This window comes from Mercurialis annua, linkage group LG8 (genome assembly GCF_937616625.2).
Source record: "Mercurialis annua linkage group LG8, ddMerAnnu1.2, whole genome shotgun sequence".
NCBI lineage: Eukaryota > Viridiplantae > Streptophyta > Magnoliopsida > Malpighiales > Euphorbiaceae > Mercurialis > Mercurialis annua.
The window spans coordinates 6,155,629-6,169,831 of NC_065577.1; the positions used below are offsets into that span (position 1 = coordinate 6,155,629).

Consider the following 14,203-nt stretch of genomic DNA (forward strand, 5'->3'; position numbering starts at 1 on the left):
AAATTAATTCATAAATTAAATACGTCAAAGTATACCAAATATAGGGGAAAATGTACCGAAAGAAATTTAATTATATTTTGAAACACATTAATCCCCTATTTTAGATGTGTTTATTTGTAATTTCCGAAATCAAATAGGGGATTTATAAGAATGAATAAAACATCAAGCGCCAATATTGAATCTTCTCCATAAATTAATTAGCCGATAAAACGACGTCGCTTGTTTCACAGGTTTAACTTATAATCCCCAAATTATATCCTCGTAAAATTAGAAAAAGCCTTAACCCTAAAGAAAATCAAATCCCTCTCCTACAAAAATAATCTCTTAATTAATATTAAATTGAATTAAAAAAACCGTTATTTGGCTCCAAATCTCTCATTTAAATAAAAATAAGGTATGGCGCCCTTTTTCAACTCTCTAATTTCTCTTATTATATCAACTTTGGCCATGTTGATTCTAGGGTTTTGTTTCTTTTGCAGAACTGAATTTTAGTTTTTTTTTTTACTGGGTTCTGTGTTTTTATTATTTAATAACTAAAAGTTTTGAACTTTATGTTAATGGGTTATTGTTACTCTATCCTTTGTAATGTAAAGTTATCAGCTTTGAGGGTTTTGTTTGTTAATTTCATATTTGATTTTCTTGAAAATTTATGTATTCAATTGTAAGATTATGAGATTAATTAGCTGTTTCAATTTATGTATTTTTATGTAGTCAGTATATAATTATGAAGAGAAAGAGGGGGAATAAGAAAGGCAAGAAAAAGGGTCCTTTTAAAGCTGCGAAAAATGAGGCAGTTGCGGCAAATTTAGTCACTTTAATCGAGGATGATAATTCGGGTTATGATGATGATGATGATAACGGCGATGATGGTGATGGTAATGGTAATGGTAATGGTAATAATACTAGTAATAATGAAGAGGAATATGAGCGGCGAATTGAGGTTGATACGCCTTCCTCCACGGGTACAGATCAGCCGTTGAATCTTGCTAGTGTAAATAATGATGGGTCGGTTGACAAGACTGGCCCAGTGAAGCCAGTTGGACGTGTTAAGGTTAAGCTCAGGACTTCGAAGGCATTAGAGTCGCAAAGTGATACGGATAAGAGTAGCTTGCAGTTGGGTTTGGAGAAGCAAAGTGTTGCGAGGGATAAGATGGAAGATTCTGGGAACTCTGTTTCTGAAGTGAAAGCAGCGGGTGTTTCTGGAGATGTGTTGAAGAAAACTGGGACGAGTATAAAGATTACATCTTCGGCTAAGGTAGCCAGTGGTTTGAGTGTTGAGAAGAGTGGCATTGCTGGAACGGTACAGGGCGAGAGTTTACAACAAAATGAACCGAGGACGCCTCGCCAGGAATCTCAGTATAACAAGCAAGAGTTAGATTCTGCTTTGGAGGTATGCTGGTATTCTTTAGTGGTTGCTGTTTTGCTTCCTTTTAACTAGGTTTTCAGGTGTAGTATGTGTTTTACTGGAATTAATGCTGTTTTTCTTCATCTTTTTCAGGTGATTAAGAAGGTGATGAAAATGGATGCAGCTGAACCCTTCAATTCTCCTGTGAATCCTGAAGCTCTCGGAATACCTGTAAGTATTAGTAGTTTCTGCAGTTGGATCGCTCCTGATTTTATGTTTGTTGGTAGCACAATTTTTAATTCTTCTATGACTCGATGATTAAAGAAATTTTCATGTTAAGGTTTATTGGGGGAAATTAACATGTTTCATAATCAATCTCCTGTAATGTATTGGGCAAAAGCTGCTGCTTGTCTTTGATTGTTCAGGGAAATATGCACTTAGGAGTAATAATCTTACTTATGTGCTTGTCTATCCGTTATTTTCTTCTCCAGTTGTTTCTTTTTAATAATCGCCTTCATTCGTACCCTAGGATTTTGCAATCAACGATATTACACAAGAAGAAATAGTTTGTATATCACTTAGTCACAACTATCGTTTAATGCTGCTAGAACTACTAAGGCCCATACACATGTTGTAGATGCTAGAGTTTTTCATTTTTTCGTCAGGGACATCCGAATTTCAGCGCGGATGAAATTTTTTTAGTTACGGATATTAATGGGAACAGTTATTCCATATATCTGGATATTGAAAATAAAGTTTTTGAGATTGACAATCTTCTTAACGATTAAATAACATGTATGCTCTCTCTCTTTTGGGTTGTATTGTTTAAAATCAGGATTATTTTGAGGTCATTGATACACCAATGGATTTCGGAACAATATGCAACAATCTTGAAAGGGGTGACAAGTATATGAACTCAGAGGATGTCTACCAAGATCTTCAATATGTTTGGAATAATTGTTTCAAGTATAACAGTAAAGGTGACTATATAGTGGACCTCATGAAGCGGGTTAAGAAGAATTTAATGAAGTACTGGATAGCAGCTGGTTTATTTACTGAACAAATAAGAAGCTCTAGTGGTGAGGGTTTCAGCATTTTGTTTTTCCTCTTCACTTTTATTTTTGTAATTATTTCTTTGATTCTAGCTCTAGTGGACCCAATTTATTATTTTAACTTGAGTCCCTGAGTAAAAAATCTTTTACCAAATGATAATTTTGGTAATTTATTATAGCTGTATTTATGCAATGTGCTAACACGGCTGAAATAGGATTTATAAAAAATGCATGTTGCTTTTCTTATTTTTTTAAGATTCTTTAGGGTTTAGGCCAATACATGCAACATGCCTATTATGGTTTTTGTTGCCGATCAACTTTATTCCTATGGCAATCTGAGCAATGTACATTTGTATTGTACCAGGAGGTGCTGAAGGTGCTCAAGGGGAAGATGTTGGAGCTTCTAGTCAGGGGCATGATAAAAGTGGCCATCCTAAACAGAAGGGCAAAAAGCGTCATGGGTATGTCTCTTCGTGTTATCTGTTTTTCTCTGTTATCTCTTAGAAACTTCTCTGCTTTGTTCTAGACATACTTTGGGAACACTTTAGATTGATTGTGCTGCCTAGATTATATGTTATGGTATACAGAAGCTGATCAATCCAGTTGGAAACTATACGAGTGCACAACTGCACATATCATAGTGTGTTGCAAGTTCTATTTTATTAGTGTCCATTTCTTTTATGTTGTTTTACTAGGCTCAAAGTAATTTTCATGTATTTTAACTTGTTCACATGTGTGATTTGATGTTCAAAATACAGTTTCATATTTTAATCAATGTAATTTTTTTATTTGACTGTTAGTTAATACTCCCTCCATTCCTAAATACTTGTCTTTCTAGAGGAAAGCACACAAATTAAGAAAATAAGTAATGCTATATAACCCTCCTTTTTAACTCACCTTCTTTAACCCACCTTATGTGGCATTAAAAGAGTGGATGAATTAAAAGTTGAAATTTAAGATATACACTTTTGGAGGTGGATTTGACGAATTAAATGCTGCCACGTAAGGAGGAACAATGAAGGTGGTACAAAATGGTGGGTTAAATAGCATTTTCCATGATAAAATTACTAGGCTATCCTCATTATTCATTGCTCATTCAATTATTCATTTTATAAATTTCAACAAAAAGTAAATGTATTTTATTGGGAGGAGAAATAACATGAAAATATAAATAAATTTAGAAGTCCTCATAAATTAATTGTAATAAATGAGGTTATTTCAGGTAAAAATTAATGTAATATCTTGAAATTCCTAGGAAGTCATATATTATGCAAATTTTTTAGAACTCTAGAAAGACAGGTATTTAGGAATGGAGGGAGTATAACTTAATTGGTAAGTGATGAGAAGCAAGTTGAATAAAAAGTTGTGATACATCTAGTGGCTTTCATGTGCCCATAGTTTATCCTCTTTCCTTTGACAGTTTTTCTTAAGAATTGCTGGCATATTCTCTGGGGTTTGCACTGGGCATAAATTTCTGTTCGGCTCTGCTGCTGTGTTCGAGTATACTCTTAGTTTCGATTTCCACAATTGTTTCATTTGCAGAAGGCGTCACAAATCTGATTGCCTATGTGCCATATGCGTTCTAAAGCGTCGTAGAAGAGAGCGTGAAGAAAGTGAGCGACTTGCTAATCAAAAACTTGCTCAAGAGTTAAAGCAGGAGGTAACCTTTGTTTTTAGACTATCGAGCGATGCCATATATTTAATCCCGAGCTTGTTTAGGCTAATTGGATGTTAAAATGTGACGATACATTCATGTCTTATAACCATACTCAGTTGACATGGTGCCAAATTAATTATCAAACATCTGTAGTTCATACATGTGCTAAAATTTTGGGTTAAAAACTTCTTTATTTAAAAGGTTCCGACACTTATATGTTGAACCTTGGGGTGCGCTTTTTTGTCGTAATTTAGGAACAAATCTTTGATATATATTTTGACACTGTTGTTATGTGTAATGCTTTTAGTCTACATATTATCCCAAGCACTACATTTTATTAAAGGAAAAGGAACAGTGACTAGCGTCTGTAAAATTATTCTTCCTAATTATGTTGAAATGTTTGTTTCATTTTTTATTTTGTCTTGTACATGATTTATCAATTGTTGGATATGCACGCTGTCACAAATTGGCACCCTCATGTTTTCATTTACTCTTCATTGTTTTCTTCCTCTGCTTATAAGAACAAAATGCATGTTATGAAGTAAGAAGGTCGGAAATGATAATTCTCATCTTTATGTCTTGAAGGGATCTTCACTTATTATGGAAAGCCCTGCTGGTGGGGATACATCATCCAATATGGATGAATCATTAGATCCGGATGCAGATGCTGAGGGAGAAAAGGGACTGGACATCAGAATAGAGGATGCCGAGCAGCAATACAGTGCGAGAAAAGAGAAGCCTGAGGAGGTGGAAGACGAAGATGAAGAGGAAGATGAGGAGGAGGAGGAAAATGAGATGGACATTGAAAAGAAAGACAAAGTTGAAGCATCGGAGCAATCTGACTTTGCTGATAGATCAGGAGATGGGCCTAATCAACAATCTCAGCCTGGAACAGCAGAGGATTCAGCTACAACGGTCCAAAGAAATTCTCAGAAGGGGGATGTAATAGTGCTGCATGACGATAGCACTGCAGCAGTTCAGCTAATTAAGCATAAGGTAATTACCTATAACAATTTTCTAATGTGATTAATGTTCATGTGAGTGGCTGAGTTAGATTTGCTTGCATATTCATGTAACAGAGAACCTAGGCTTGCGTGTTTGGGTGAGTAAATGTAGGACGATTGAGCAGACCCTTTTAGCATTTTCTTGATCTACAAAACTGTTAAGTTTGACCTGGTCTATTTCCGCATCCTCACTACTGCTATGAAATTTACCGTTTTATGGATAATTAATATATCCCAGATGATTATGTTTGCAAAGTAGAAGGTAATTACTATGAAAAGTTTATACCATGTGTGAGTGGGTTAAATAGGCCTATCCATGACAAGGATTGCTAAGGTTTCTGGATGCGTACCATACTGGATTTTGTAGTTTTTCTGAATTCACAAAACCTTATGTTCGAGTCATATCCAAGATTCCCAGTAACCTATGAACCGTGAAGCTCATTGTTGTATGCGTCTTCTACTTCTTCATCCTAAGTGCTTACTAAGATTTTTCTATAACTTTAAAGTCGGTGAACATCTTTATAGCTTTAAAAAAATAAAAACTTCAGTGTAAACATCAAAAACATGAGTGGAACCTTGAGAAACTTTGAGCTCTTAGTTCCCCATTTGTAGATACGTTTATTGATGCTTACAGAATTACTCATTTTGATATTTTCTTCACCTATTTTGTTTTGATTTTCTTAATTTATTTGGGTTGTGGGGGAAGGAAGGCTGGACGGAGAAATCGCAGCCATTAGGTGTTTTTATTACATTAGTAATTTTTTAAGACATGTAGGAGCAAATGCAAATTGGTGGATAGAAATCGAGCTTAATGTGCAAAAACCAAGCATTTTATTTCTCTTAGAGATAAATTTGAAGCCAGCATAAAAGAACGTCTGCAAATAATGTGCGATTTCATTTCACAGGAATCACGAGAAAGGCAGCAGAAGGCTAAAATGTTTGATAAGTTCCCAGAAAATCCCATGCTTCTCAGTTTATGCCAAACTCTCTTCCCTGACAGTCGTACATCTGTTTGGAGCGGACCTCACTCACTGGCTCCTCGTCAGGGCTCTGCTCGTAGAAATTCTATCAATGCTGCTATTGAGACTTTGTTGAAGTAGGTACTCTCGCACAATTTTGCCTGCATCATGTAAATTGTTATTGTGCAGCGTGTTTGACATGGACGCTTACAGACAAGTTCAGAAGGTTTTGTGATTTATAATTGGGTCAAATGCAAATAAAATTATAAATTATAGCGTGTTTTGAAATTTTAAAATGAATTTTGTTGTTTTGTCATTTGAAACAGTCCTATTTTTTTTTAATATTTTGAATCACCGGTTGGAAATCCGATCAATCAGTGCTGATGTGGACGGCAGAACATATCTTATTATACCTTTCATTTTTGAGTTTCGGCATTTCGCATCAGCACGATTGATTGGATTGTCAATTGGTTATTTGAATTGCAGAAACTGAAAAAAGGTGTTTTGACTGCAAATATTAAAAATCTATATTGAAACTGCAAAACACGTTATAATTTTTGTTATTGCATTTAAGCCTTTATTATTGAGCTAGCACGAGCTCTTACAGGATGGAATTGTATGAAACAGTAAAGACAAGAACTCCTGAAATTGTAAATATATTTTGTGATTTCTGTTAGTGTAGCAACAATGGATGACTACTTTTCTCATCCATTTCGCTCCTAAAATCAAACCGAACCAGTTCAATATGTCGTTGAAAGTGAACCGAATTTATTTTAATACAAATGTCAGTTCATTAAGTAGTCGTCTGTGACTTTTGCACTTTAGACTTGCATGAGAAGAGAAACAAGTTATTTTGTACCAATTCTCTTATAGATAACAAGTCATTTATAAACTTATGGTTTGATCATACCCTCAAAGATTTTAGAACAGCTCAATTATAGCCCTTTGAAATGTATTTAATATTATTTCATCAGGGCACAATTGAGCTGTTTCAAAACTGAACATTAATATTTTCTTCATCTTTAAGATATATTTTGCGGAATAATCAATACATAGGATTAAACATATGCACCAAAATTCGCAATTATGTTAGTACTCGTTAAATAAGAGACATCACATTGGCGAGATTACTAATTGTTCGTACTCAGGAGCTTGTTTAACATACTTATGATGACCGGACAATGATGAGTTCTCATCTATTATCAAGTTTTCATGTCTTTTTAAAAATTACAAATTGTCACATATTCAAAAAATGCAACTGGTAATTTTGTCAGTGTTAAGTAAGCTCCTGACGTTCAGAGACGAGCACAACTTGAAGAAACTCCAACAACAAGATTCAAATCTTTCTGCAAACAGCTGATTATCTTAGACCACATTTCATCCTATTTGCAGCTTCAGATACTGAGCGTAAATGATTAACTGATACAAAAATGCTGAAGATGATAACTTAATTTAAAGAAACCGCAACTTACTGGCGCTTATCACAGATCATACTTTACATGTCCGAGGTAGAGACCACAAGCAGGAGCCATGGGGCTTGCAGCAGTCACAGACTTGGCATTTAGTATTCTTTTCACTGATACAACAGAATTTTTACGCAACGTTAGCACGTGGAAAAATATATGTGAAATGCAAATACTATTATGCGGAAAACATAAAGAGAACCAGACCATCTGAAGTTGTTAGATTCCCAGTGCCGACACATTTGAGAACTCCAACAAGCAGTCGAACCTGAAATAATTAATGAAAATTTAAGTCAATGAATTACTGAAAGAATCATCTCGCTTTATGTGTACGCACGTGCATATAAACAGTGGGCTTCAGAACAGATGTATAACGACTCTGAAAGGTTAATACAAACCTGGTGGTAAAGAAAAGCGCGAGCACGTGCTGTAACAACGTAGCAACGGTGTTTTCTCCTTATTCCAAATCCTATATTGTTCACACCATTGGAGCCGCTTACCATATTAGTATTGGAAGTAGATTCCATAGCCAGGTGGTTATCAAATTTGTTGCAGCACGAGTCTTCCCCATTTCCACAGTTTTGCTCCCTCTCTGTGATTGATGGAAAATACGGAGTTGCTGACACCTCAAAAACAGAAAGCTCATCCAAAGTTCTGATTGGCGATTTCGCCTGTAATTAGTCATTGTACACAATTTTACATGGCTTTTAGACGATGCTAGCTAGCTCGCTTTATGAAGTACATTTTTACACGAAAATATTTAAAAACTGTACAAGGAATATGATAGAACGGCATAATTATGGCATTCAAAATAATACTCCTTCCAAATTGATCGGCACTTTCCAATAAACATAAGTATTAAAAAATTAGTTTATCTGCATAAAATGAGTTAAGCAAAACTTTCTTTTAGGTTTCTCATTCTAATCGACAATTCTCATTTATATTATATTTTTAACTAAATTATACTCCTTTTACACTCTTTTACTATCAGTTTTGAAGTTGAACTTTTTTTTAGTAAAATATGAATTACTTTAAAGTGATAGAAGAATATAAAAGTAAAATTAGACTCCATTAAACTATGTGCAAAAAATCCTGTCAATCATAGTAGTAATTTTTGTTTTCTTTTTAACACATTCTACTTCAATTAATGAGGTTAATGTATGATAATTAATCATTCAAATAATAAATGACTATATAATTTGAAACAAGAAAAGTAGAAATATTGCCTATCAATTTGGGATGGTGAGAGTAATAGATACATAAGCATATAAATGAAGGAGGTACACTACACCGTACACTCTATAAAATAATGTACATGCCAAACGATACAGTATATGTCCGAAAATATCCTTAAATTGCTCCAGAAAGTCAACAAAGAAGTAGAGGAAAACCAAATATAAATAAGAAAAATGAAAACAAGAAATATTGGTTAGCAGCATTTTCTTCAGATGATTTCATCATTGGTTTGGACCTAATGCTATTGTAACTATTGTAGATTGATGATTATCAAATGTGGTTAGGCCCTTGATGAATATAAAGGGTAAAAATGGCTCGACTGGTATGCAATATTATAATTTCTCCAAATATTAAAACTAAACAATTTAAGTTATATTAATTATGGTTAATCCCAATAAAATGCCAACATTTGCGGGTGAATATTTGAAACCTTTTCTAGCCATTCGTAAACTAAAAAAAAAAAATTGCATTCGTGAATGGGCTAAACTAGGCGATTTTGATTGATTTTGCTAGAAAAGGTTTCGAATATCCCATATCATTCAAAATCGGCTAGTTTAGTCCATTCACAAATGACAAATTTTTCGATTTAATTCACGAATGGCTAGAAAAGGTTTCAAATATTCCAAAATGGGCTAAACTAGCCGATTTTGAAAGGTTTGGTTATAACTGCCAAAAACCGCAAATGTTTAGTATTTTATTGGAATTAACTCTATTGATTATTGCAACTTGCGCTGAATAAATCAAGCTAATCCGCCACGTAGCAGCGACAACCAACTTGGAAAAGAGGTTATTTTTTCAAAACTATTTGCTCGTGAACAAATAAGTTGGGAACAAGTAAAAATATAAATTAAATTATGAGACAAGGAACAACCTGACAACCAGATGCCCTGAATGAGCTGAAATCATGATCCCCAACAAGAACTTTGCATGCTTCCTACATAGAGACCTAGTTTTTGATCTTTCTCGACGGAATAGATAAATGAAGAAAACACAGCCACCGAAATTGTTCATAATACTAAGCTAACCTGCATAGCAACAATATCTAGGTCCTCAGGTACATGCCATGCTCGATCTCTCTCAAAGGTAGACAAAGGCTCGGGTCCAGAAAGCAAGCGGTAGAAGTACCTAAGAATAACAATACCAATCACATACTTAAAAAACATACAATGTGAGGTACAAGTTCATACAGAGCGGTGCATCAAACCATAGATAAAATTATAACGTGCGACCTATAGTAGCATGTTTAGTACAACATCTATCAGTACGGGTGAGCATTCGGTCGGTTTGGTCGAAACCAAGTAAACAATCCTCAAACCGAATTAACTGATTGACCGAATAAGAGAAGGAAAAAACAAATCAAAACTGAACCCGCTCGAATAGGTCAGTAATTCAGTCGGTTCGGTTAATTTGGATAATTTAAATTTAAAGCCGAACTGATAACCGAAAACCGAAATCTTTTTTATATCAAAACCGAACCGACCGAACCTAAATTTATAACTGAACCAGCCCTAAAGTCATCCGTTCGATCAGTTAATTCGGCCGGCCGATTTTTTTGCCCACCCGTGTCTATTTAGGGTTGTGTTTGAGACAGTAAAGGACACCATACATTTGTAAAGTTCATTCCCCTAAACTCCTCACTTCTGAATGTTGTACAAGGATGGAGCCAAAATCATTTGCTAGAGGGGTTAAAGTATTCATTTTAATTGTTGGATGGACCAAACTCTTAATTTTTCAACAACAAAAAATTAAGTATCTTAACAGGAAATTTGTTAGTAATTTTTCTTTCTTGCACCGTGGTCATTCATTACTTACAAAACCAGTCTTAAATGAATATCCCATTGTACTTGCAAAGATATGCCTAGAATTCTGATGCAATTTCTAAAACAAGAATCTATATGCAGTAATACCTACGTGCGCTCTTTAGCTTTAAATCTTGCATGAAAGTCGGAAGGAACACATCGAACATCAGTCAACGTAATGTCGCCTTCATTCTTCTGGCAAACCAAAGCAAAAATATGTCAGAGGCTACTGTAAACTAACACATGAATTTTACTAGAACATGTGTACAAATAATTCAGATCAAGCCTGAGGCCACTCTTCATAATGAGTACTCAGTAAAACTCGAAGGAAATCATAAAAAAGAAATCCCAATGGGTACAAATAGAAAGTTGTACAATCTTAATGGTGACAACTAATCAACATAATAGTGTAGTAGCATTTACAGATGAAAAGCAAAATCATAAGATAATTAAGTAACATGATTGGTTCCATACCAAGTGACATTGGAAAAAGTCAAGTTGCCATTTATTGACATGTTTTGTCAGGAGAACATGTCTCTAGAGTACAAGTTTATGATATGTATTCAAAAACTTGGTGAGAAACAGAATGTATGCGTAAGGAGAACCTAAATTTATATTACATGTAACTCATAAGAAAAAGCACCTGTAAGAAATGGTTAACAGCTCTTCTAACGACTGCTGGTTCATGAGGAGGTAACTGCATATCCATGCAAAGAGAAAACTACCATTAGATAACCACAGCACTCGGCTTAAATTTATGAAAATCTGCACATTCACCGCTTATTAAAAAAAGGAAATTTCAGTGCCAACGGAATAGGCAAACAACTGGGCACGCCTCAGCATATATATGTGTTCCAATTATGTTGTTTAACCCTCCATTCATAAGTTAAAGGTCTCTTGAAAAAAATAATATAAGCACAAACAATTTCTATTTCCCAAGAAGTTCCAGCGGCCACAAAGATTAAAAATTCAGAGCCAAATCTAGAAAACTCCCACCAAAAACTGACTAAATAGCGCATAACATACCACTTCACCTGGCTTCCTCTTGCTTATGCGTTCGACATCAACATGGCATACATTTGATAAAGCATGAACTCCTGCATCCTACAAATAATTGAAACTAAGCATCTATCACATCCCAAAACGAAAAACGAGTATGCAACAATGAAATATATCGATTCTTTAAATGAATTAGATAACTTTTCTTAAAGTTCTATAATTCATTCACCACATTTTCCTTATACAAAAAACTACTGAGGTTGTAAATCCATTTAAAGCTCCTGAAGTTTTCATACTTTAAGTGCTCACATCACACTTACATACTAAAACTAAAAATCCAACAATAAAATTAAAAAGATCATAGTAAAAAAGAATTAGACATACAGTTCTGCTGGACAATGAGATTGATACTGGCTGCCCAATAAATTTACAAAATGCCTCCTACATATATCATTAATAAAAAAATATAATTAATTGATTATGATCTCATGGCATAGCAGAAGTAATTATCTAGGTAGCACAGACATGGCGAAACCGTGTTATTTTAATGTTTCTATCTAAAAAAATGAAGTTTCGTATCGGAAATGTGAAGTGTCCGACGCGTTAGCGTAATGGGACACCTTAATTGAGTTGATTGAATGAAGTGTCCGTGCTACCTAAGTTATTATGTACAAGAAATCAATAGCCCAACAATCAAAAAGTTTCAAACTTTTATCTGAAAGTAAAAAAGTTTGAATATTTTTGGTTACCTCAAGAACTCCAACAACAGTTCTGACATTAAGCTGGTTTTGTGAACCAGAGAATTTAGTGCCAATGTATTCAACAGCAATTAAGTATCTTTGAAGTCTTGGATTGGGGCTCATTGATTTATCAGCAAAGCTTAATTCTTCTTCTTCTTGGCTGTTTTCAATGGGATTTTGTTGAGTTTTTGGGATCTTTGAAGGTCTATTTGGAGATTCAAAAGATGGGTTATGTTTCGAATTTTCTGTCATTTGGTGGGTTTAATTTTCCAGGATTATGTTTTCTCGCCTTCCAAACGTAACTTGCTCAATGTTGAGGGTTTAGGGGTTAGTGACTTGCTAGGTGCCAATATAGCCTCATAATAATTGCCCTAAATACACATTGTCATGCACTTTTAAAACATTATATATATTCTTTTATTTTTTGTTATAATAAATTATTTTAATTTTTTAATAGTCTTTATCTAATTTTTATATTTAATTTAATAGTTCGTGTCTTGTGATTTGTAAGAGTATAAGTTGAACATACTTTGTTAGATACTAGTCAACTCGGTAGAAGCTCTCGGGACTGGAATTTCGGTGGAGAATACTCTGGAGACCTATATCTAGTGAGTAATTCGGTGAGATTTCCGGGACTCACAATTTTGGATTAAGTAGTGGTAATGGTAACTCCGTGGAATTTTTTGGGACTGTGTCACCGGGTATTGGTAACCCGGTTGATATTTCGGGACCATGCCACTTGGATTAAGTTTGATTTGATTTGATTCGATACGATATGGTTCGGTATGAGTATAAAGTGTGTACTTTGGATTAACGTTTCGATCGAATTGAATACTTGGCTATGTATTATGAATGGTTTTTGATATATGTGATATTTATTTTATTTAAAACGCATTAGTAAAGTGAACTCACCTCATAAATATTTATATTTCTGACCCCTCCCCCCCCCCCCCCCCCCCCCCCCCATATTTTCCATTTAGGTTGTAGACGAGGTCAGACTTTCACAATAATTATAGAAATCGTCGTCTATATCTCTAGAGCTGCAAGTAGTTGGATATCAGGGAGTCAGTTTTTCTGATTCGAGTAGTTCAGTTATATTTTAATAAACTCTTATATGAACTACTATATATGTATATGTTTGAAAAGCTGCGTGTTTTTCTAAAATGTTTTGACCAGTTATTTAAAGAGGTATAAGTCTTAGGTTTATAGCATTTTAATATTGTATTGGAAACAGAGCACGTACGTCATAAGAAATTGATATCTGCGCTCTGCTTTCTAAAATACAATTATAATTTACGACCACATTTTTTATAAAGGTTTTAAAGTGTTTTAGCAACGAGGTTGCAAACCTTTTTATGATTTCAAAACACAAAAGAATTATAGAGATTTTTAGGCTTGTTACGGGTTTCGGAGCAACTACTCTCATTCCCTAGCGCCAGTCTCGGCTTGACATTTCGGATGAAATTCGTGTTATGACAAAATTGATATCAGAGCCTGGTTTCGATCCAGAGACCTGTAAAAATATAGGACTTTTCGTCATATGAAAATGGCTTAATCACTCAAAAACCCCTCACCTTTAAACTTTTTTTCAATTCCACCCCGACGTTGAAAATTTGTCAATTTTACCCACTTTTGAATTTTCCGTTTTCAATTGTACCCCAATATTTTAATTTTTATTAATTTTTTACTTAAATGATGAAATCATTCAATTAATTAAGTCTAAACATGAAATTAAATTCTTTTTTATTCAAAAAAGTACAAATAAGTCCTTTATTTTTAAAAATTAACTAAAAACCATAATCAAATTAACACTAATTTAAATTCTTAATTAATTTAACTAGATTTAAATAAATTTTAAAAATATAAAATTAATATATGCGAGGCATGGAGAATGTTTTAAACAAATTTCCAAACGCAAAAGACGTTAATTTAATTTTTCAGGGTACAAT

At 34.2% G+C, this 14,203-nt stretch overlaps 2 protein-coding genes across 6 annotated transcripts; one reads left to right on the forward strand and one right to left on the reverse strand.

Moving 5' to 3' along the window:
* Positions 1 to 259: 259 nt before the first annotated feature.
* LOC126660402 (uncharacterized) lies at positions 260 to 6,290 on the forward strand. The gene is made up of 8 exons (XM_050353879.2): positions 260 to 394; positions 712 to 1,390; positions 1,499 to 1,576; positions 2,181 to 2,424; positions 2,762 to 2,858; positions 3,940 to 4,057; positions 4,640 to 5,050; positions 5,964 to 6,290. The coding sequence occupies exons 2-8, from the start codon at positions 725 to 727 to the stop codon at positions 6,156 to 6,158; spliced, it is 1,809 nt and encodes a 602-aa protein (XP_050209836.1). The 5' UTR covers positions 260 to 394; positions 712 to 724; the 3' UTR covers positions 6,159 to 6,290.
* LOC126660403 (uncharacterized) lies at positions 5,873 to 12,615 on the reverse strand. Of its 5 annotated transcripts, none has more exons than XM_050353882.2 (11): positions 12,264 to 12,615; positions 11,899 to 11,955; positions 11,542 to 11,619; positions 11,159 to 11,212; positions 10,628 to 10,710; positions 9,742 to 9,841; positions 9,588 to 9,650; positions 7,879 to 8,151; positions 7,688 to 7,748; positions 7,490 to 7,593; positions 5,873 to 6,178 (listed from the first exon to the last, which is right to left on the reverse strand). In XM_050353882.2, the coding sequence occupies exons 1-10, from the start codon at positions 12,504 to 12,506 to the stop codon at positions 7,499 to 7,501; spliced, it is 1,107 nt and encodes a 368-aa protein (XP_050209839.1). In that variant the 5' UTR covers positions 12,507 to 12,615; the 3' UTR covers positions 5,873 to 6,178; positions 7,490 to 7,498. The 5 variants fall into 5 exon arrangements, with proteins under 5 accessions (XP_050209839.1, XP_050209840.1, XP_050209838.1 ...); XM_050353883.2 differs by lacking the exon at positions 5,873 to 6,178 and adding an exon at positions 7,189 to 7,363; XM_050353881.2 differs by lacking the exon at positions 5,873 to 6,178 and adding an exon at positions 7,189 to 7,418.
* Between the last annotated feature and the right edge of the window lie 1,588 nt (positions 12,616 to 14,203).

What these genes read in the sequence shown, in the direction of transcription:
- LOC126660402 (XM_050353879.2), top strand. Translation starts at nt 725, where the DNA reads ATGAAGAGAAAGAGGGGGAATAAGAAAGGCAAGAAAAAGGGTCCTTTT. An exon ending in CTGAAGCTCTCGGAATACCT is followed by an intron (nt 1,577 to 2,180) that starts GTAAGTATTAGT and finishes GTTTAAAATCAG; the next exon opens with GATTATTTTGAGGTCATTGA. An exon ending in AAGGGCAAAAAGCGTCATGG is followed by an intron (nt 2,859 to 3,939) that starts GTATGTCTCTTC and finishes TTTCATTTGCAG; the next exon opens with AAGGCGTCACAAATCTGATT.
- LOC126660403 (XM_050353882.2), bottom strand. Translation starts at nt 12,506, where the DNA reads ATGACAGAAAATTCGAAACATAACCCATCTTTTGAATCTCCAAATAGA. An exon ending in CTGTTGTTGGAGTTCTTGAG is followed by an intron (nt 11,956 to 12,263) that starts GTAACCAAAAAT and finishes TGATATATGTAG; the next exon opens with GAGGCATTTTGTAAATTTAT. An exon ending in GCGCTTTTCTTTACCACCAG is followed by an intron (nt 7,749 to 7,878) that starts GTTTGTATTAAC and finishes TAATTATTTCAG; the next exon opens with GTTCGACTGCTTGTTGGAGT.